The 22,981-nt window shown below is 43.2% G+C and overlaps 1 protein-coding gene across 6 annotated transcripts in view; it reads left to right on the forward strand.

Moving 5' to 3' along the window:
- Positions 1-22,981, forward strand: part of NCAM1 (neural cell adhesion molecule 1) — a 296,800-nt gene that overhangs the window by 151,070 nt on the left and 122,749 nt on the right. Inside the window, exon 1 of one of the 6 annotated variants that reach the window (XM_040977258.1) lies at positions 18,900-19,282. The exons of the other annotated variants lie outside the window; for them this stretch is intronic. Within the exon in view, the coding sequence (XP_040833192.1) occupies positions 19,222-19,282 (61 nt within the window). The 5' untranslated portion in view covers positions 18,900-19,221. Of the gene's footprint in view, positions 1-18,899; positions 19,283-22,981 lie in introns of those variants that run through there. 6 annotated transcript variants of the gene reach the window in all.

The raw sequence follows: 22,981 nt of genomic DNA on the forward strand, positions 1-22,981 counted from the left end.
AGATACCAAGAAAGCATAAATCAAGACACACTCCCTTGTCTCCATATAAAGGAAAAATAGTCTTACTGATTTCTTAAGGCATTACACCCTACTCACCCATCTCTTCCTTTTGTAGCAGAAAATGTAGAAATTCAGAAAAATATGTATCTATCTTAAGTACTTTTTAAGAGACATAAATGTCATCTTGGAAGGGCAGGGATTGGAAGAAGCTACCCAGGGCATCCTTCAGGGCCTGCTGACTGACCTCAGCTGTGCACTAATGGCCCCCACCAAATGACTGCCGCACAGAGTGGGTGCAAACAGAAAGCCATGCCCATCCACCTGTCGTGAAGCACAGGTACAGTGTTCATCAAAGCCTTACTAGGAGAGCAGTCTTACCTATGGAAAGCCGAAACATACACCCACATCTTCTGCTTCCACATTCCTGGTAAGGGTTCAAAATATACAAGCAGAGAGTGTGTGAGCTAGCTTATTCTCAGTTTTGTGTTAATGTCGGGAAGACTGTTGCTACTAGTTTTTTGTTTTTGTTTGTTTATTTGTTTACTGTTTTAGAGTACCCCCACAGAATCCCAAGCAGAATCCTTCCTTTCCCCCAGCTGCAGAGGACACCAACAATGTCTCGGATTCGGCAAGGAGCACAGTCACCAGCAAGTCAGGGCTAACGGATTCTGCCATTAGCCAGATAACAAAATGAATTTCCAAATTGCTCATGAAATGAGAGCAAAAGCTGCACAAAGAGGTCTGTGTTGCACACAGATTCCCAGGTCTCCTTCCATTCTGTGGAGGCCCTGAAGAAGGCTTTATTTTCATGCACTACTTGAGTAACAGTTCTTGTTGAGAACAAATAACAGTTACAAAGGCCGGACCAAACTGAGGCTCAGAGATTCCCCCCACCAGCTTAATATTGGGGACTTTCTCCCTCCCACCCCTTCCCTTTCTCTCTCTCAAATTATAGTAAAATACACAGACCATGAAATGTGCTATTTTTAACCATTTTAAAGTGTGTGGTATAGTGTATGAATTTCTTATAAAGAGAAATTTTGCTGTTGAGAGTCTTAAAATTTTCTTTTTCCTTTGGTAAGTTTAAATTGACTTCACTGTTCCCAAGAAGACGTGGGTCTGCAGAAAAAAATAAAAAAAAATGAGCCCTGGGGTGTGACCTGAGAATATGACATTTAGGGGACTAGTAAGTGTATTCTTGCATACTCTTGATGCCCAATCCTTCCTTGCTTTAGGTGTGTGAGGGACTGGAGTTGGCAGTGAGGACTATCCCATGCTAACCCATAGCACCACCTTACTCGTAGGTGCTCAAAAGCTACTGGACTGTCACTTTCCCTGTCTGTTTTGGTCCATTGTCTTTTGTCCCTTCAGTATGACCACCCTGAAACTTACTGCTGTGTTCTGAACTTTACTGTGGAGGAGGAGGAATCAAAGGAGGCAGACGATAGCAGAGCTCTGAAGCTGAAGCCCTCCCTAAAAGAGACCTCCCCACCTACAGAGCCACCAGCACAAAGAACAACGCAGATGGGCTAGTGAACATTAGACCAAGTGCCAGGCCAGGGCAGCAGGCATCTGACTCAAAAACAAAAGTTCTGACGTCACTGATTGGCATCGTTTCACCTTGCGGCTGTTTCAGCTACCCAGCTAAGGGGCAGAGAAGTTGCTGCTTTTGCGCAGGCAGATGCAGCCTGTGAAATACTCCCTCCTCTGCTCTCTTCAAGGAGCAAAGCCAATGAGTAAAGATGTTGTTCATGAAGATGCCGGGGAAGCTGAGCTCAGACCTGGCTGCCAGTGGCTTCTGCTGGGCACAGAGGCGCTGGCACTGTGAGGCTCTGCTGTCGGCTCCTGTTCTGCACATGCTTGCCTTGGCAGTGGTGCTACGGTGTTGTGGCAGGAGGTCGAGGAGCAGCGGAGAATCTGCTCTTAGGACAGGGAGCTTTCAGGACAATCAGTGTTGGAGTTCACAAATATATGCCTCCGTATGAATACAAAAAACCAAGTTCCCGGTGTTGCTGAGTTCAAGTGTCCCTATGAAATAAATTCTATATTTTTTGCACTTTTGATTCTTTGGAATGAGAGCAGAATATACCCAAATTACCTGTTTCTCTTTGCAATTTGACCCTCAGTTTGTTTGCCAAGAATGTTAGAAAATTGGAGCAACATCAATATCTTCTTCCTAACACTGGCTAACCTCTTTTTAAAAAAATTTCTCATGTGCATGAGCCATTTGGTGGCTACAGAAATGTGATGTGGGAGTAAACCAGTTTGTAATAAATAAAACCCAGATGCACGTCATACTCAGATCCAGACTATTTCCAGCTTAGCATCTTTTCTACTTCAGGCAAGCTTCCAGGAAGGGTGGTTTAGAGATGCCACGTTCTGCCTTCAGGTGAGTTGCAGGGCTGTGAAGGGACCCGGTCCCTCCCAGTGTCCTGCTGGAAGGAATGCAGAGCCTGCTCCTTCAACCTCCCACATTTCCACACCAACCTTGGGGCCCACCCACCCCACCACTTACTTGTCATCGAAAAGGTCTTTGTGGCATCTGTGCCCTGAATCCAATCAAAATGACTGAAGATTTCGGTGACCACTCAGAGATTTCTTTCTGTGCAGTGTGAACTGTGGGGATAATGAAAATTATTGATTCACTGAGAAACTATGTGTGGTTATAGGTGAGGGAAAGGCAAATTGTGCACAGTGTAAAAATTTTAATTGACAAGACAACTTAAATCCTAGTAATAAATCCAGTTAGAAATCTGTTAAGATTTCTGAGCTTTGTTTTTACAATATGACGACACTGGCCTGTGAAGGTCAAGGACTTGACATAACATTTTTGGAGAGAGAAGGAAGAACATAAGCAGCTCTTTAAATCCTTCAGATATTATTAATGGGTTTATCAGGCAGTGATTTGCAAGATCATCCTGAACTATTTAGACTTTAGAGTGATGAAAAGCAATGATTGAAAGAAGATGTTTTTAAAAATACGTTATCATTTGTTCCTTTTGATTTTAGATATCATGAGTTTCAAGGATACCTAGTTTTACACTTTCCACAATCCACCATAAAGACTTTATCACATTTTTCCCATTGAGTTTTGATTTCTCTAAGGCTGCTGCTTCTTCTTTTTGTTTTAATCATGCTATTAAGATACTCACAATCTAAAAATAAGATGTTCAGTCTTTGTACTCTCCAAGGACACTAATCCTGCTTCTTAAGTGTTTGTTCTCTGGCTATGCCTGTGTGGTAGCCCAGTCCTGCCTTTGCTCAACTGTTATTTTAGCCCCTAATGGGTGCATGAAAGGCCTCAATGAGCCCGAGTGATTATCCTGTAATTAACAATTATACTTATTAAGTGCTCCAGAAAGGGCCACTGCTTTCACTGGGAAGCATTTTCTTGAGCTTGAAGAGTCACCATAGTTGGGCCAATTCTGTTCTGGGGCCTGACTGCCTCCTCACAGCCCTGGAGACATTTTCAGAGTGAGAGCTGGCCTTCTGTGGGAAGCTGGGCTATGCATGCAGAGCTGTGGCACATGCTGGGTGGACAGACAGGTGCGGTGGAGCCACTGCTGGACCAAAGCATTGGTGGAAGGTGTGGAGTGCATGGTTGCCTGGTTTCGGTGGAGCGAGTGAATCCCCCATAAATTTGTGAGTTGAGGGGGTCAAATCAAAGTTGGGGGAGGTATATTGTTAATTGTTTCTAAGTAGATGAACTTGCTTTTCATTTTCTTCCTGCTTATTGCCTAAAATTCAATAGAATCAACATAGATATGTAGCCATTACTTTTTGTTCATGTTCCTGTTCACACTCGTTCTGTTATATATCTTGTTTCTGAAATAACAGTTGTTTCAGAGAAATTGCGTACACATGTCATTATTTGAAATTCCTAACGATTTTGAAGAAAATATCTGGAGGGGAAAAGTGCAAACATATCCAGAAAGGAAGCTAGTATTACATTTTTGTAATTATTTGCTCATTTCTTTACTTGAGAGGCAGACGGATAGGTAGACTTCCAGCCACTACAAGCTGGGCTTGGACAAGGCCTAAGCCCAGAACGAGAAACTCCATCCAGACGGCCCCTGATGGGGTGGACTGGGGTGGGGACCAGGAACCTCATTAACCAGGCCATCACCACTGCGTCCAAGGCCCCACTTTGCAGAAAGCCGGAATCAGGAAGCAGAGCCAAGACTTGAACCTAGGCACTCCAAGAACAGGGACATCCTAATCTGCATCTCAACGCCCAAATGCAACCCCTGGTGTTGAATTTTTGGAAAAAAATATCTTCCACAGTGATCTAGCCCGCATGTTCTTTGGAGTTAATCAAGCCACATATTGTCTTTTTAATTGTTTTCATTACTACTTTTTTAGTGGCACTGATTTTGTTTTGAAAGTCAGGTATACAGAAAGGAAGAGAGGCAGGGAGAAAGATCTGTCCACTGATTCACTCCCCAAGTGACCGCAACAGCTGGAACTGCACTGATCTAAAGCCAGGAGCCAGGAGTTTCTTCAGGGTCTCCCATGTGGATGCAGGGTCCTAAGGCTTTGGGCCATCTTCAGTTGTTTTCCCAGGTCACAAGCTGGATGGAAAGCAGGGCTGCTGGGATTAGAACCAGTGCCCATAAGGGATCCTGGTGTGTGCAAGGCGAGGATTTTAGCCACTAGGCTACTGCGCTGGGCCCCATGGCACTGATTTTATAGGTTGTCTCTGTGTTGTTGTCTTTCATTCTGGCAACTGAGATGAAGTGTTGGGGACTTGGAGTCAGAAGCACAGGTTCACATTCTCCCAGAGGACAGTGCTAAGAAAAACAGCCTCAAATCAAGCGAGGCCACTGACCTGCCTAACACCTTTCAAGGGCTTCACAGGATGCTGAAGAATGAAGTCCTTGCCAAGCTCTGGTGCCTGTTCTGGTGCAGTCTTGGCCTGTGTCACTCTCTGCCTGTTCGTTAGACTGCAGCCATCTGCACTGTGCTTCCAAGTTCTTGGAAAGCCCAAGCTCTGTCGCATGGCAGCTATGCTTGCTGTCCCCTCCCCTGAACTTCTCTTTCCTAGTTCTTTGCAAGATTGATTCTTATCACCACTTGGGTATTGACTTACATGCATCTCCTTGGAGGAACCTTTTCTGACCTCCCTTCTCAGAAATTCCTTGTCCTACTCATTTGTTCACAGAATACTGGTCATTTTCTTTGCAACACGTATAATCTCTGCTTATTTCCTCTGCGTGTTTTAATTGTATGCTTGTGGCCTGCCTCCCCTTTAGAATGATCATCTTGTTCAACGTTGACTCCTCAGTGCTTAGCCCAAAGCCTAACTTGTACAAGTGTTCAAGTTAGTGGACTGAAAGAAAAGGTTCAGAGCTAAAGCGTTAACCTTGCGAATCTATGGATGTAAAAGGGATCTGTAGAAAAAAAGAATTCTATAGGTGTGGCCACTGATGGTTAATGCGGCCATTAAAAAACATTAGGAAAAATAAAGTCAAGGGTAGCAAGTGTTAAAAGACACAAGTCTAATGATTACAAAGGACAGAAGAACAAGGGAAATTCCTATTGAAAAATATGTTTAAATGAAATATAAAATTTTCTAATCACATTAAAATTAAGAGCAGAATGTTAGAACAATGGACATAGGTAACTTCTCTTTGCGACCAATTTTCAGAGAAGGAAAATGGCACAAAGAAAGAGAGTAGGAGGCCAATGGAAAAAGGAATGGGGAGGATGGAAGGGAAGTGGAAGCGATGTGGAGGCAGAGGCAGGAGAAGGAGCTCCTCTAAAGGCTTTGTCCAATTTGGGGTTGGATGGCTTGCTGCTCTGTGGAATAGCAAGGAGTTCAGTGAGCATACTTTGATTGTTTATCCTGCCTAGGGGAGCAAAAAGCAGCTTCCAGAGCTACAAGCCTCCATCCGGTACAGTAACCCATGATGGCCATGGACCAGATGAAATCAGGCCAGAAACAGGACTCAGGAGAAAGGGCTGCTTATATCAGCTGCCAGGCCGTATGGTATTAGCCTCCCATCACCAACACGGTGAAATACAGGTGGCACCTTTCACCCTTCAGCCCTTCATGGTGAGAAGTCTTGTCTTTATTGTAGCAGTGCCTGAATTGCTGAGATTGATCCAGAGGGTATCCTGTCGAATTTTTGGGTGGACAAAATTTGTTTTGTTAATGCCAATGCAGGTTCCAACTTTGGTGAAGGAAGTGATATTTAATATTACATAAAGCCAAAATGAATTATTCTCTAGGAAGTCTTCTGGTTGGCATTTCTTTCTTATTTTTTTTCTCCCTTCCCAGGCCAGCTCAATTCTATTAAAAATTCCGTTAGCTAAATGTCAATGGGTTCAGCATGTCTCCTCTCTGCACCACTCATTGAAATTTCCCTATAAAATACTATTGTAATGTATTAGAGATAAACAGAATTTTATTAATGTCATCCCCTACTTCTACACACAGCCCACTATTCTGTCCAAGGTTACATTTACCAGAATCGGTTTATTATTATTCTAGATTTGTGATGACAAAACACTTAGTTGGAAGACAGAAAGCACAGGATTTGGCTTAGCTACTTAAGCTAAATTGCTCTGGGCTGAAGATTTGCATTTAGGTTATCTGGCTGTTGAGTTTAATTATGCCCCACAGTTTCCTTAAAGAATCGAATCTAGTGTGTTCTCTCCATGGCTTAAAAGGTGTTAGCCATTTTTCCCTATATTATTATAACAATATAGTCCCTTAGTCACAGTTACAAATTTCACATTCTTCACTTTAGCTGCGTTGTGCCACTATAGATATAGACAAAGGCAGGCAATCTAGTATTTCATTGTTGAAACATATTTAACCATTTCACTGGGAGACCTCCTTTTTTATCCAGGAGTAGAGCTACATACTGCATCCCAGTATGCGATGGTGTGAGGGGAAATTGGGGAGGGAGACAAGGAGAGGAAAGGAGGGAATTCCTATACCTACAAAACTGTATCATGGAAAATAATAAAGATAATAATAATGAATATTAGCCAGCCCTGATTGTTCCAAGTTGGGAGTATTACTGGCTTGTGAATAAGGGCACTCTACAAGAATCATGCTGAAGGGTTTTGAGCTGCGTGATGCCTTTGTTTCCAGCATGAAGAAGCTGTGCTTTTAATCCGGAGTTTGTGGTGAGGAGCTTTACTAGGTCATTAGTACCCTGTGGGCTGATAACATTACCCATGGTAAAGGCTAAGAAGATAGCATTTGGAGAAGTCAAAGGGTTTCAGAATGGAAATGTCATTCTCCACCTTAGTTCTAGATCATTTAAAAGTAATCGCTATCACCTCCATCACTCTACCTTGCAGAACAGCCAAGAATGTATAGGTGGGACCCCTATAGGTTAACTCAGAAATAATAACCCACAGTTCACTAAACCTGCCTTGTTGAAAACACACAGGCCTCCTGCAGCTTGCTGGAGTCACTCTGGGTCTTGACTCACTTCTGCTGATTCTTCTCCTAAGAGGACAGAGTGTGCCTTGGATGGAAACAGCAAGGGAAACACACCTCAGTTGTAAAGGAAAATGAGAAGCTCTACCCCAGAAAGGAGGTTTTAAAGGACACAGCGATGATGTACTTCAGGAAGAAACATTGGGGCCACAGAATTTTCTGTGGAACTTGGTGTCTTTACCCCTTAGGCCCAGGGCTTCTGCATCTCCTTGATGAGGTCTTACAAGTATGAAAGTTCTCTGGTGGGCAGAAAGTGGAATCAACTTGGAGCCTAAGAAGGGAGTAAGAAGTCAATAGGGAGGGAAAGAGATAGCTGAGGGTGCCTCTCTAGGGATCTTGGGTTGTCTGTAAACATGGGCTTACAGTGCACACTTGGCACGATGGTGGAAACACCACTTGTGATGTCCACATACCATGCTGGAGTGCTGGCATTTGAGTCCTGGCTTCACTGGCTGTTCCAGCCTTGTGCTAATGCACAATCTGGGAGACACAAGTGCTTCAAGTAGTTGAGTGGGAGACCTGGATTGAGTCCCAAGCCCCTGTGGTTTTTTCTGCCTGGCCCAGATCCAGCTGTTGGGGACACTTGGAAAATGAACAACAAGTGAACAGCAACAACAAATGAACAGCAAGATTTCTTTGTCTCTGTCTCTTTGGTCTCCCTGCCTTTCAAATAAATAAAATGTTTTAAAATGTGGACCTGTTAAAAGCCTGTAAATAATGTTAATTTTTTAAAAGAAGAACAATCTAGAATACTCAATAGTTCTCATCTCAGCAAAGCTTATTTTTATTTACTTATTGTTGTTTAAAGATGTATTTATTTTTATTAGAAAGGCAGATGTACAGAGCTAATGATATACAGAAAGATCTTCCATCCACTGGTTCACTTTCCAGGTAGCTACAACGAAGCAGCTGGGACATGAACCAGCACCCATATGAGACCTTGGTGCTTGCAAAAGGTGAGGATTAGGCAGCTGAGCCATTGCGCTGGACCCCATCTTTGCATAGATCAAAGCAGATCTTATCATGGCCTGGCCCTGCTAGCCTATGCCAGTGGATCCAGGGTGCCCTTAGCTTCCCTCCAGCCACGTGATTTGCAGAGTGGTACCCACTTTCCATCAGATCCTTTCATCTCCTCTTCAGGCTCAGGGCCTTTTTGCAAAAAGCAGTATTTTGTACGAACACAGAAATTTCAGGAAGAACTTGGTTGGTCTTTGGAAGGTGCTGAAACTGTGTCTCGCTGGGCCTGGAACTCCTGGAGGTTCATTGGTTTTCTTTTCTTCTATAGCTTGTTCTTTCTTTGCTGGGTTAAATCTTCCTGCCTTGCTTGGAGCAGTAAGGCTGTGATTTTTGTTTTGATCACTGGTATCCTTGTCATTCAGATGTCTAAGGAGTGCCTGGTCCATAGTAGATCCTCAGAAAAGACTAGTTGAAATGAACATTTTTGGTAAAATATCAATTGTTGTCATTGACTGAAAGTAAATTCAGGGTGGGAGTTATGACATGGTTACCTGCCTCCCATGTTAGAGTGCCTAAAATCCAGTACTGCCTCTGTTTCCTTTCCAGCTAAAAGGCAGCAGATAATGACCCAAATATTGGGGGTTCCTGCCTCACATCTGGGAGACCCTGGTGGAGTAACTGCCTTTTGGCTTCAGCCTGGTCCAGTCTCAGATGTGGCTGGCCATTTGGAAAATGAACCAGTAGATGAAAGATCTCTCACTCACTGACTCATTAACTCTACCTGTTAAGTGAACAAACTCTGAAACATCTAGTCTGTGCCCCATTTCTGTGTGCTTGTAGATCTCATCTTTTATTCCTACCTTCATTTCTTGGCTGCTTTAAGTGGGAAGATGCTTGGGAGAGGGACTCTTTCCATCGTCCTACACCTGCTACACCTGGGAGAGGGGTAGAGGAACACACAGCAGCTCTGGGACGCTCCCCTCTTTCTTAACCTCTCAGTCTTTGAATTCTCTATCTTTCATGCATTTTAGGATAAGGAGGAAATGCAAATGTTTCTCGTGCACTGCCCATGGCTGCAGTCATCTCTCTGGGGATGTGGCTGCTTTTCTAACACCCCAGGTGGAAGACATCCAAATACTGGCTTTCTTGTGGGAGCCAAAGGAGAGTTCTTCAGAATACTTCATCCTCCGTGCCTTTTCTTCCTTTCTTCTTTACATTTTATTTGAGAGAGAAGATAGAGCTCCCAACTTGGGGTTCCTACCCCAAACATCCTGCTCAGCTAAGGCAAGGCCAGGCCAAAGCCAGGAGCCGGGAACTCAGTCTGGGTCTTCTACATGGGTGACAGGGAGTCAGCTATTTGAGACATCACCTTCTGGATTCCCAAAGTGTACATTAGCAGCAAGTTGGGATAAGGGACAGAGTTGAAATTTGAACCTTTACAATCCAGTATAGAAAGCCAGTGTCCCAACCACTGGTTTAACCACTGCATCTCCTTCAGAGATCTCCCTATCCTATGGTTCCTGGATTTATGAGAGCCAGTATCAGCTCCACTTTGTCCAGTGTCCCCTTGGCTCTGTCCTTTTCTTCTCTTTACTTGCAGGCTGCCTTCTTCAATAGGGCCCTGACAAGGGGCCTTGCCTCCCCTGCATGGCTACTGGCCCTAGACCTCTTGCCTTTTGTTTCCAGATCACTCTGCACCTGCTTGGGAGAATGAAGGCTAGCAAGTCAGCTGACCTAAAAGTCACCCACTTGGGATCCAAATTGTTAGGTTCCCTTCTAAAGTAATTCTCGTACATAGTCACATTTCTCTCATCTGTGAGGAGACTAGTGACAGTGATTCTGGGAGTGAGAAGAAAGGTCATAGCTGAAGTTCATAGGCAAATGACGCAGACCCAAGGCCTCCACCTGTTCTCTTCTCTTTTGTCTTAATCTGAATTAAGGAGGAAGAAGAAAGGGGGAAGTTAGGAGTATGATCGAACATGAGTGGTCTGCCACTCTGTAGTGTCTCTTCTGAATGAACTGTTAGGAGTCTTCATAATGTAAGGAGATGGTGATCTCTTTGACCATGACATTGCTTCCTTGATTGCTGGAATGGGCCAACAGAACATTTCCAGCTCAGCATTTCTGCCCCACAGCAAATTAAACAGAGCTCCACTTCTCCTTTTGAATGCTGTAAATCCAGCCAGGCAGGACCGATGATACCATTGCTGAGTCCCTGCCTGCACAGCAGAGCAGCTGGTACGTGTTCTTGAGAGTGTAAACTGCAGAGTCACAGGAGATCTCAAAGTCCTTAGTTCACTTCTAGTCCTGTCATTCTCTTAGAGCTCATTACCTATGACAACAGTGCCTGTTTCATTCTTTGGTGTAACTTGATGATAATAACTGGCTTTGGCCGAGCTTTCCTTGGATACTAATTTATCAAAAGATGCTAGAGTGATGAGGTGTAATACTTGGAAGTAGGAAAAAGAAAGAAATCTCCATTAGTCCTGCATTCTCTGACTTTGCAGCAGTCAAGTCGATATAAGACACATTTACTGACAGCTGGATTATGTGGGGTCTGGCAGAAGAGCATGGATCAACGCCTCTGTGGAATTTCTCAGCAGTACTTTGAATGTATATTTAATGTGCATCATAAAAGCATGTGCAGATTGCTGGAGGCTTCTGTCGTTAAAGGCCCGGATGCGTTAACAGAAGCCATCCCTCTCGCAGTACCTCAGACATAATCGACACAAAGATTTTAGCAATATATGAGCATATGTAGTGTTTGTCATCTATATTAGTACAGATGCTAATTAAATCAGCCTGCTAATCAGACAATTTATTAGCTGATATAATGAGAGTGAAGTAGAAAGCCGCTCATGGAATTCTGAAGCACAGTTGGGTAGGAACTTTTGGACAACATTTTGCTGAGTGAGTGACTTTTGATAAGTAAGTAGTTTAGCATTTGAATAAAGGATCTGATAAAACTGGCTTCCTGTAAGTCCTCTAAGAATTACTGGCAAGGTTGGTTTCCATTGTTACACCTGTTCACAAATGAACCACATTTCCTCCTTAAAGATTATAGTTGCATCTTAAAGAGTCTAATTCCTGACACCATTTCCTGCTGAAAGATGACAGCATCTTCCTCTTAGGAAAAAGGGTTATAAACAAATCAAAAGAAATCATAGGGATCCTTGTGAATAGAGAGGATTAAACTGATGAGCTTGTATTTTCCTGACTTAACTGTGTTAGAGTTGCTGCAGAGACTGAGCTCAGGGTTGATGAAAGGGGCCCTTCACTGGGTCGGAGCAGGCAGAACTGTGTGTGGGTGACCCGTGCAGCAGCAGCAGCAGCAGCAGCATGAGCTAGTTTAATCTGGAAACTGCAGTGAGGCAGGGGCAGGTGGTCGCCAGGCAGGCAGCATAGGTGGGCAGGGTCAAAGCTTCGAAGGCTCCAAAGTTACCCTTGAACATGGAAATGCCTATGGGAATCACCCTTTGTGAAATCAGAAAAATTGGTATTTACCGTCAGCATTTGATCCTAGATGTTTCTGAACTTCTCTTTTCCTAAACTACCTTTAAACAACAACAACAACAAATAATAATAATAATAATAAACAGCTGCCATTTATTCAGTGCTCTCTGTACGGAAGACCCTGGGACATGGGATTTTCAATATAATAACCTTTTTTTTAAAAAAAAATATTTTTATTGGAAAGGCAGATTGACAGAGATATTTTCCAACCATTAGTATACTCCTCAAATGGCCACAATGGCTGGAGTTAAACCAATTCAAAACCTGCAGCCAGAAGCTTCTGTGTCTCCCACATGGATACAGGGTCCCAAGGCTCTGGGCCAGGCTCTACTGCTTTCCTAGGCCACAAACAGGGAGCTGGATGGGAAGTGGAGCAGCCAGGACACAAACTGGCACCCATACGGGATGCTGGCTCTATAAGGTAGAGGATTAGCCAGTGGAGCTATCACGCCAGCCAGCCTCTCAGTATACTAATCTTTACACCACTTGTGGAAGGTCAGACTTCTAACAGGTGAGTGTACCTGGCTCACTCAAGGTCAGCCAGCAGCTCAGGGTGGTGAAGCTAGGATTGGAACCCAAGGGACAGAGAAGTCCTCACTGCCTCCATCAGAGGTGGAGCTGAAGATGAGGTTAGCCTCACCTGCTGTGTTCGTGACACTAATTCTGATGTATTCAGAGTCTCAGCCGCCTTAGGCTTATATTACTCAATTCCTATAGCCTTGTCTTTAAGTAGCACAAGATATGTACCATCATTCCTGTTCATTTTTCTCCTAAGTATATCCTCAGCAAATGCAATTGACACATGATGACATTCATATGTAGCCTTAAAATGCATTTTAGGTTAAAATTTATCTCATTTTAAAACAATATTGTTGGGTTTTGGGAAGCATCCACTAAACTCTGGAGTCCCCACTGCAGACATAGTGCAAATTCATGGCTTAACCAACCCCTACTCTGCCTCCACCACCTCATACAGGCAAACTTTGGCAGAACTAGCTGCACAATGTCCATTTATCCCAACACATCACCACATCTCCTGCCAGTGCCATGGACTTCAGACCAGCCAGCCAGATCACGATGTGAGTTATGTGACCAGGTTTAAAACCTTGTCTGGTGGATGAATCCTCCTGCTGATTGGTTTTCAGTGTCTCCCTCCCACCTATGGCAGTGCCAGCCCATGTGTATGCCAGATGTCTACTAAATAGATTCCTCCCAGCACAAAAGTCTGAGACATTCCTGATTCCTGCTGGCTGTGTGCATTACCTCCTATGTGTTACCACTGTGATTGTCAAGCCTGGTTCCAAAGCAGGGTGATTGGTAAATATATCCTAGAGCTCCACTGTGGAAATTCCAAGGTTATGTTTTAGAAATCATTGTTACAGAAGCTACTAGATAATTTGGTTATACAGATAGAACAATAAATGGAATTTTAAAAAATGTATTACTCCTGTGAACAGCAGGATGAGAGGGAGAGGCACACAAAGAGATCTTCCTGCTGTTTCACTCCTCCAAATGTCTGCAATGGCTGGAGCTAGGTCGTACTGAAGACAGGAGCCAGGAGCTCCATCCACTTTTCCTGCATTGGTGGTAGGGGTAAAGATACGTGGACCCTTTTCCAGGTACTTTAGCATGGAGGTGGAACAGAAGCACAGCAGCCAGGATTCATGCTGGCCTTTCACACAAATGTACTTTGCCATAAACCAATTACAATAAGCAAGGCCTTATCAGGGCTATAGAAGGGACTCTGTCCACCTGTGCCTTTCATAGGGAACTGCTTCAGGAATGACCTGTGCTATGATCTCTTCTTCCAGGGGCCATTTAACACAAAGCTTTCATTGCAGCACCACTGTTCTAATTGCTCCTATAAAAAGAAAGGAATGAAGATGAGAGAGGAGGTATACATGCAACATCACTTAGGCAGGAACCTGAAGAGATAGTGTCTTAAAATCCTCATTGCTCTTGGCAGAATTGCTAATGGTTAAGTAGTGGTGAGGTGGGTAGAAATAAAGAAATAAAATACCAATGGCAAGAATTATGAAGCAACCAAACTTATGATTCTGTGTCCACCAAAGGAAAAAATGAGCTGTGACCACAAAGAGCTACAGGAGTAGTGCTCAAAGCAGAAATTCAGCAACTACTCCACAGCAAATAACCTTTTTTTTTATCATAAAAAAAAGAAAGACTTGCACAGATCTTGCATTTCAGTTTGGCCGCAGCCCAGCAGGACAGCTCTGTGTGAGTGGTTGGGAACTCAGGATGTGTTAGCTTTAGATACAAAGGAGCAGCACCTTTGTGGCAGGTGCTGTTTCGGCAAGAGTTGGCAGAAGGGATGGGGTGGGCAGGGTTGAGTTGTCCTCTATTCCATATACTCCTTGCGATTCTGCTGCCTTTATGGAACTTGCTTCTACCTTTTTCTTTCTCATGCTCCTTGTTTTGTTTAGACTGTATTTAGTGAATTATTCCAGACTCCAGAGCAAGGAGTAAGTGGCAAGGCAGGAGTAGCTGCTGTGTGGCTGTGGTTATGGGTGTGAGGCAGTACTGTCACTGGGGTTTGGCATTGCGTGATATGTAGTTAGAGAGTCTTTGAAGTGCTACTTTGTCTAAGCGTGTATGCTCTGAGACATATACACACATAATTCATCAAAATTAAACCCTGAATCAGATTGTGTAAAACAAAGGGAGGGAAAGGTACTTATCTCAGTGGTTAAGACACCAAGTAAGATGCCTGGGTCCTATCTGCTTTGCTTGGGTTCCATACCTGACTCTAGCTGTCTAGCAGTGCAAATTTTGGGATGCAGTGATGTGGATTCAAATTGTTGGATCTCTGCCACCCACAAAGGAGACCTGGACTGAGTATCTGGCCTCCAGGTTGGCCTGGCCCAACCTGATTCTTATGGGCACTTGGGGAATGAACCAGTGGATAAAGCTTTTTTTTTTTCTCCCTTCTACCTTCCCTCTCTCTCAAATACATTTAGAAGGAAATTGAAGGAAGCAGAACCATTAAGCCTGTGCCTACCTGAGAACCATGCATTATGAAGGAGGCCTTTGGTCTTTTTACATTAACTCTCTTAGAGGGATTCTGGGAAGAGCCACTACAGAATGGCAGCTCTCTCTCCATCCAATTCTGCTGGATATAGGGCCTCTCGTTTGCTGAAGAGGATTCTTTTTGTCTGACAATGAAGATACTTTCAATAAAAATCTATTATTATTGCGGAGTCTAAGGGCCAGGGTTTGCTTTTGAAAATTAAACTGTCGCCCTGGCAGATTGGTGTCTGCATAATTTTCTCTGTGTGTTGAGATAGCTCTCTAGGCATCCATTGGCTTAGGCTTCAGTATAATGAGATTCTTGGTCTGTTTCCTGGAGACTCTATAGACAAGAATGTTTCTTTTTTTTGTGCCCGTGACAGTGACCGAGACATATGAGCAGCCATCCTCCGCCCTGTGAAACACCCACTCAGTCACAGCTGTGAAATGAGCACAAGGAGTGAGCAAGGCCAAGGCCTGTGCATTTTGTCCAGTGATTAAATGTAGTGCTATGTTGCAGGAACTCCTTAGAGTTGAGCTTTCCCCACACATACCAGAGGAGTACAAGATGTAAAATAAAAAACCAGACATGAAGATTGCTAGAAGAGAGGCAGGAATCTTTGTTCCAAGATTTTTCTTTATGAGCCTATGCAGTATTGTGGACATCTTAAATAAAGAAGATTTGTGCTGAGTGGCAAGGGTAAGACTGCTTTAATCATTTTGCCCTTGAGGTTCTTCCAGAGCCTTCTAGTTCAACAACTATGTTGGTGATGTAGCCAATTTGCCTTTTAGCTCCAGATTTTGTTGTTTTTGCACAACACAAACATTTTCTATAGGACACATAATCTCACTTTCTTGCGTTAATGCCATGTTTAAACAGCATGAATAGTTCTAATGACTGAATGTGTGGGTACCTAGGGTGACCTTCTAGGTGATATCATTTTTAATTCAAATAAAAAGATAACCACAAGGAATACAGGGTAGACCCAGGACATCTACAGTTCTGCCTCTTTGCCCTGACACTGAAGAGCCTGATGACTTTGAAGGCTTCCTACTAGTCTTGGGGACCACTTATGGGAGCCCTAAGATTTTTTTCAAGCAGAGTCTGAAGAAGCAGGGTTGTTTCATGAGTGGATAAGAAATTTTTTAGGAACATGACTCTTATATGTTGTGAACGTCTGTGTTTAGAACCTTCGAGTGGTTTTCATTCATGTGTCTTGCATTGTGCAAGGCACAGGTTGTCGTCATGAACTAAATAGCAAAAATCCCTGCCTTCATGAAGCTTAGCACATTTGTTAAATGAGAAATAAAGAAAATGATAGAAAGTAATGTACATCAATGAAGAAATACATCAAAGAGCAACTGGACTTGACAGTGCCAAGAAACAGTGGTGTTATCAAATTCCATAGGTTTACAAAGCAACTTGTGTATAAATAGTAGACAGAATTTTGCCTGCTGCTAACTTTATGGATATCATTTGTACTAATATCTTATTGGATGTTTCATACTATGCCCAACTTCTAGTAGTAGTTTGTAAACAACATGAAGATGGGGATTATAAAGCTTAAATCTTGCCTTCTCCCACAGCTTTGATTCCATTGAAGTAGAGGCTTCATTGAAGATGCCTTCCACTTTTGTATTAAGTGAATTAGACATCTTTGATAACATCATGCAAATGTAATCTTGGGCGTGGCTGTTTTATAAGCTTATATCTATTGCTTTGTAGGCCATATGTGAATGTTGTTTCCAAGGAAGAATGGTAGTATTGTTGAACTTCTTAACCTGGCATTCATAGTAACCTTTGCCTTGCAGCCTAGGGTAGATTACAAGGAAAACTAATCATTTTTCTCTTTTTGTTTCCCTCCTCTGGAGAAGTTTGCTTCCTTAGTATGAAATTCACAGGAGGGACAGCCCATAAATGCCTAACCAAAACCAACTGGCAACAGTTGTCTCTTAGTTCATATTTAGCTCTGAAGATCATCAGACCTTGTGGTCTGATCCAAAATATCCCAGTTGCTGTCAGGAATTTCTTCTTTATGCTCCTTCTAAATATAATTCAGGCCTGTTTGTCTTTCTCATGGTTATACGTGGTTGAGGCAGACAACCCAGCTGATGTGATAAGTTGCCAGCCCTGTCAAGGAGCCCTTCTGTGGGTATTGTGCAAGGGGCAACACAAAGCCACCTGCTGTACCAGCAATGTGGGCCAGGCCACTCCCTGGGCTCCCAGGGGCATTCTCTTCAAAGCGTTGTTAGTTGGAGATTGTGAGGGCCAACACGTGTTCAGATGAGCTTTAAGAGGATTTGTTAAAAGCATGCAGAGGCAGCTAGTGGAAACTGAGATCTGGAAGTGAGCCATGAGGGGTGTGCCAGTCAAGCTAATGGGGACTACTGTAAGGGGTTAGCTCTGGGCTGTGGTAACTTAGCATGATGGACACCAATTCCCCACGCTCACAAATATCAGTAGTCTGGCAGGATAGGCTATGATCCATATTGTCGCTCAGCCACCCATGATAGCAGAGCTCTGGTGCTTTCATCCCAGACATCAGCAGCCAGTCAGCCCATTGGCAACCAGAGAGAAGATTAGAAGGTGCTTCTATGGGCCAGTCGTGGATATAGTGCATACCACATTCTCCCATAAACCAGCCATGTGCCCATGGTGTGCTTGTAGAGAGCCTGGGCCACAAAGTAAAACCATCCCATAGGAAGAAAGGGAAGAAAATTCACCATCTTTGCCACACCAAGGGAACTACTTCCAAGGGCCTGGCAGAGCCGTCTGTCCTATGCCTGTTCCTGTTCAAATGAGGAGGACAAAAGATGCTGTTTACTAAAAAGAGAAACATACTGGTTTTTCAGTTACACCAGCTGCCCAGAGAATTGATGAAGACTGAGTGTGAGAGACTGCATTGTGTGTAAGATTCAGATTATTGAGAGAAATTGAGACTGTGTGTGGGAGAGATTGAGATTGTATCTGGGAGTGAGATTGAAATTGAGTGTGAGAGAGAGACTTAGATTGTGTGTTTGAGAGAGATGGAGTTTGAATTTGTGTGTGTAAGAGAGAAATTGAGATTGTGAGACATTGAGATTATGAAAGAGAGATTGAGTTTGAGCTTCTATGTGAGAGAGGTTGTATGTGACACATTCAGGTTGTATGAGATTGAGATTATGTGTGTGAGAGAGAAACTGATACTGTATGTGAGATTCAGATTGTGTGTAAGAGAGATTCAGATTGCATGAAATTGAGATTGTGTGTGTGAGAGAGATTGTGAGTGAGATTATGTGAGATTGAGATTGAGCGTGTGTGTGAGAAAGATTGAGACTGTGTGTGTCAAAGAGGTTGAGATTGTGTGTGAAGGAGATTGAGTTTGAGGGAGATTGATTTTGAACTTCTGTGTAAGATAAAGATTTAGATCGTGTGAGAGAGGTTCAGATTGAGTTTGTGTGATGTTGAGATTATATATGGGAGTGATATTCCATTGTGAAAGATGGAAATTGTGTGAGACTGAGATTCAGTGTGTGTGTGAGAGAGAAATTAAGACTGTGTTGTGTGAGAGATTGAATTTGAGCTTTTGTGTGAGAGAAAGATTGAGATTGTGTGAGATTCAGATTGTGTGAGAGATTGATATTGTGGGTCAGAGAGATTGAGATTATGTGTGAGAGAGAGCTTGAGACTGAGCTAGTGTGTGTGAGAGAGCAGCACAGCTCTGATGGGAATGAGAGCACAGGCCCTGCCCATGCCTATGAGGGTATCCTCTGGACCTACAGAACAGAAGCCATCTCCCTGCAAGGCATCTCTTCCAGGGGCCATGTTTATTAGCCTCACAGGTCACAGCTCTGAAACATTGGGGAAGGTACAAGTGTCGCTGCCAATGTGCTGGATCTAGGTCGACAGGACGGGTTTCTTTTCTTGGGTTCTGAAGAGAAGTCGGTGCTCAGATAGCTCCAATGTCAGGCATTGCTGAGGGAGAAATGGTCTCTTGTGTGTTTTCTGTAACAGAATCAACAGTTAAGACAAGCTCAGAAGCAAAGTCCTTGAGTAGATGTACAAGAGTCTTTGTTCTCTCCGCCAGAAGCTATGGGTTTCTAATTATGAAGGGAGGAAAGCGACTCTTATGAAGGGTGTCATTGTGTACTAAAATATCCTTGTTGTGTTATTGCCGTGCTCTTCATGAAATACATGCTACTTAGGAAAACACCATGTCCTTTTCCCTAAGGATATGAACTAACAGTTTTCTCTTCCTTTTTTCTTTTGCACTTGCCTTTGCAACCTGCTGATGTGCGGCTGTGTCCAATTGCACCGGAATTCCTTCATTTTTCTCACCTACCATCAAAAAGGTAAGGAACTGCAAAATTCAGTGAAGGGCTAAGCAGGTGCAGTGTGACCTCAGGGAGTTCTTTAAGAGAAAGGTGATGCGTTGTAAGGGTGTCCTTTTTTGTGAGTCTAGCTGATTGATGCCAAGTCTCCTAAGGCCTGGTGTTGTGTGGCATTCAAGCCTAATGAGTGTGTGTGTGTGTGTGTGTGTGTGTGTGTGTGTGTGTGTGTGTGTAAGACAGAGAGACAGAGAGCTGGAGAGGAATGTGCCTGTGTGAATTTTTGTCAGTCACCCACAAGCACAAAAAACATTCCAGTTATGCTTCATCAGCACCAGAATTTTTATAGGTAAAAGTGAGAGGAGCATTAGCACTGCTCTGTCTACATGCTTTGAAGTAATATAAGAAAAATTGAAGCAAGTGCAATCTGAGCTTTATGTGTGATGACAGGGGACACAGTACTCTGCCTTTTGTCTTGTTTTGCCTTTTTTTCCTCTCATAGTTAAAAAGAAACCACATAGCACATACCAAATTGTCACTGTTTTTAACGGTGTAGTTCAGTACTGTGGGCACATTTGCAATGTTGTGCAACTGGTTGCCAAAACTTCTTGTTATGTCTATTAAACAACGTGCTCCCTTTGCTCATTGCCTCCAGCCCCTAGCAATCATTGCTGTGCTTTAGATACCTTATGTAAGTGGAGTCCTGCAGCATATGTCTTTTTGTGACTACCTGATTTTGCACTCCAAGGGTAAACTCCTCAAGGTTCAGCCATATTTTTGTGGGTAACAGCATTTCCTTCCCCTTTGAAAGCTGAATAATAATCTGTTGTGTGTATGCCCTTTGTCTTGATCCTTCCATCCGCTAAGGAACATTTGGGCTACTGTCATCTCTTGGCTATGTGTGTGCTGCTGTGGTGAACATGGGTGTGCAAATATCCCAGCACATCTTGTCACTGGATGAATTGTGCATATCCATTCTAAAAGTGAGTTATTACTGTTTCTTGCATAGCCACACCCTTCAGGGTTGGTGCTTCCCTAGGGCTCAGCATTCACCAGGAGGCTCAGTGGTTGACCAATACTTACCCTCTGTTGGGTAACCCGGTATCCTTTGTCTTCCCTACAAATTTGGGGTAGAAGGCAATGGAAGCACATGTTCTCCCTCCATTAACATTCCATGCTCAGGATGCTCTTCTTCCAATACATTGTTGCAAGTGTTGTTGTAATATATATTACTTCCTGTCCATCATGTGAGCTCAGGATTGGTTGTGAATCAATTCTTACTGCTCTGTAGTTGGAAAAAGCCTGTTGGGTTGTAATTTTTTGTACTAAGAAGATGAAGGCAGGCACTATGTGAAATACCCTTTTCTGCCTTTTCTTGCTCGCTTCCTGCTAAGCATGCTGGGCCGGGTGAAGGTGAGTGCTGCCTGTGGTGCCATGGGCCCGTGATGGGTGTCGAGTTTTGCTGCAGAAAGGAGCTGCTTCCCTGTGTTCTCTTGAGTGCTTAGGAGTCTGTGAGAATTGTGGCAGGGGTAGGAGCTAATGAAGTGAATGGCTGGGAGGTTTTGCTGATGTTCAGGCTGTGGGAGCTGGCACAGCTAAACTACAATCCCAGATCTTCAGGAATGATAGATCTAGGTAGAGGTTGGATTCACCTTTGGATAACCAAACGAGGAGAAAACTAACCTTCTGACTCTTAAAAAAAAAAGCACCAGGAACACAATTCTTAGTGGGCAATATTAGTGGTCTCAAGAGAGATCTTCCATGTACTGGTCCAGTCCCCAAATGTCAGCAACAGCTATATTTGCAGCCAGCTAAAACAGGGAACTGGGCAGTCAGAGTCTCCTAGATGGGTGGACAGGACCCAAGTACTTGATCCAGTCTTGCTGACTTCCAGGATGTGCACCACAAGGAAATGGCAATCGAGAGCAGAGCTGGGATTTAATCTCAGGCACTCTGGTGTAATGGTGCCTTACTTGCAAAACTAAACACCTGCCTAGAGACTGGGTTCTTGGGCTGGAAGACAGACTTTGTAGCAGGGTTTGTAGCAAGTGTAATGTGTTGGACCTTTATGAGATACCAGAGCAATGAAGAGGCCACAGGCCCCTATGCAGGCAACAGGCTAGGAAGGGACTCTTGACCCAGGCTGGTCAGTGACATTGGAGGCTGTGGAAACTGCTTGGCAAATGTTCTTCTAAATAGTGCTTGGTGAATATCCCTATGTGCTCTGCTTGGAAATTAGATGTGTCTTGCATTATACCTAATCTGCCTGCAGTGCATGATTTAATACTCACAAGTCAATTTAATGATCGGAATGTTTGTTGGGAAATCCAGTGCCAGCTATTTCTCGAACATCTATAATGAGGAGGTTGGAAAGCAGGTTTTCTTGTGTGTTATATGGGCCTAGGGAGTACCTCTTTTGTGTGTGTCCAAAAGTTCGTACAATTGATAAAATGCAATAAATCTCTCTTGTGGTTTTATTTACTTTCACATTAATTTGGCAGTAAATGAGACTGGATGGTGGTTACTTAATGTGTTCAATTTTTAGTATACTTTATTATTTTAAAAAATGATGACTTCCTTTTAAATTTTATTTTTTATGTTGTAAATCAACAAATTACAGTTGTATATATTTATGTGTATGTTTACGGTTTGTGGAGACAATGCAGAATAATTAAATCAAGTTAATTAGCATATCCATCATTTCAAATATTTTTTATTTTTATGGTGATAACATTTAAGCTTTATTCTTGGCAATTTTGAAATACACAATTATTTATTATATTCTTCTTTCTGTTTGATATGCCTCAAAGGAAAAACAAGCTGCATACTTCTCTCTAACTAAGACCTTGGATACTTCACTACCATCTCCCCATTTCTTTCATTCTCTAGTGTCTCTAATCACCATCTAACTGTCTGCTTCTATGATTTCAGCTGTCTTAGATCCCACACATAAATGAGAACATGTGACATTTGTGATTCTATGCCTGGTTTATTAGCATAATGTTCTCCAATCCATCCATGTTTCAAATGACAGAATGCCCTTCCTTTTTAAGACTGAATAGTGTTCCAGTGTATACATACACCACATGGTCTTCACCCATTCATTGTTGATAGACACTTTAGATTGATGCCAGCACTTAGCTGTGACTTACCTGTTGTGAATAATGCTGTAATGCAATTCCCTCTTCAATAAATAGATTCCAAGTCTTTTGGCTAAATACCCAGAGGGGGAATAGGTAGATCATGTATAGTAAATCAGCCTTTCTCTCTCTCTCTTTCTCTCTCTCTTTCTCCCCATCCATCCCTATCTTTTTTTTTAAGGATATGTATACAGTTTTCCATAATTGCTGTATTCATGTGCCTGGCCACCAACAGTATGCAGCGGTTCCATTGTCTCCATGTATTGTGATGTACTTAGGTTGAAATTAATAACACAGAGGGGCAGATGTTTAGCATACTAATCGAGAAACCATTTGGAATGACTGCATCTCACATCAAAGTACCTGGGTGTGTGTGTGTTCCGGTTTCCTTCCCAATTCTACCTTCAAGTGATTGGGTCCCTGCCAGCCACACTGGGGACTTGGACTGAGTGTTCACCACCTGCTTCAGCCTGACCCATCCCCAGCTATTGTGGGCATTTGAGTTATGAACCAACTGATGGAAAAGTCTCTCTGTTCCCTCTGTTGTTCTTGCTCTCTTTCCCACACTCTCTTAACTCTTCTC

This window comes from Ochotona curzoniae, unplaced genomic scaffold (assembly GCF_017591425.1).
Source record: "Ochotona curzoniae isolate NIBS_2020 unplaced genomic scaffold, NIBS_Ocur_1.0 contig_2723, whole genome shotgun sequence".
Classification (NCBI taxonomy): Eukaryota; Metazoa; Chordata; class Mammalia; order Lagomorpha; family Ochotonidae; genus Ochotona; species Ochotona curzoniae.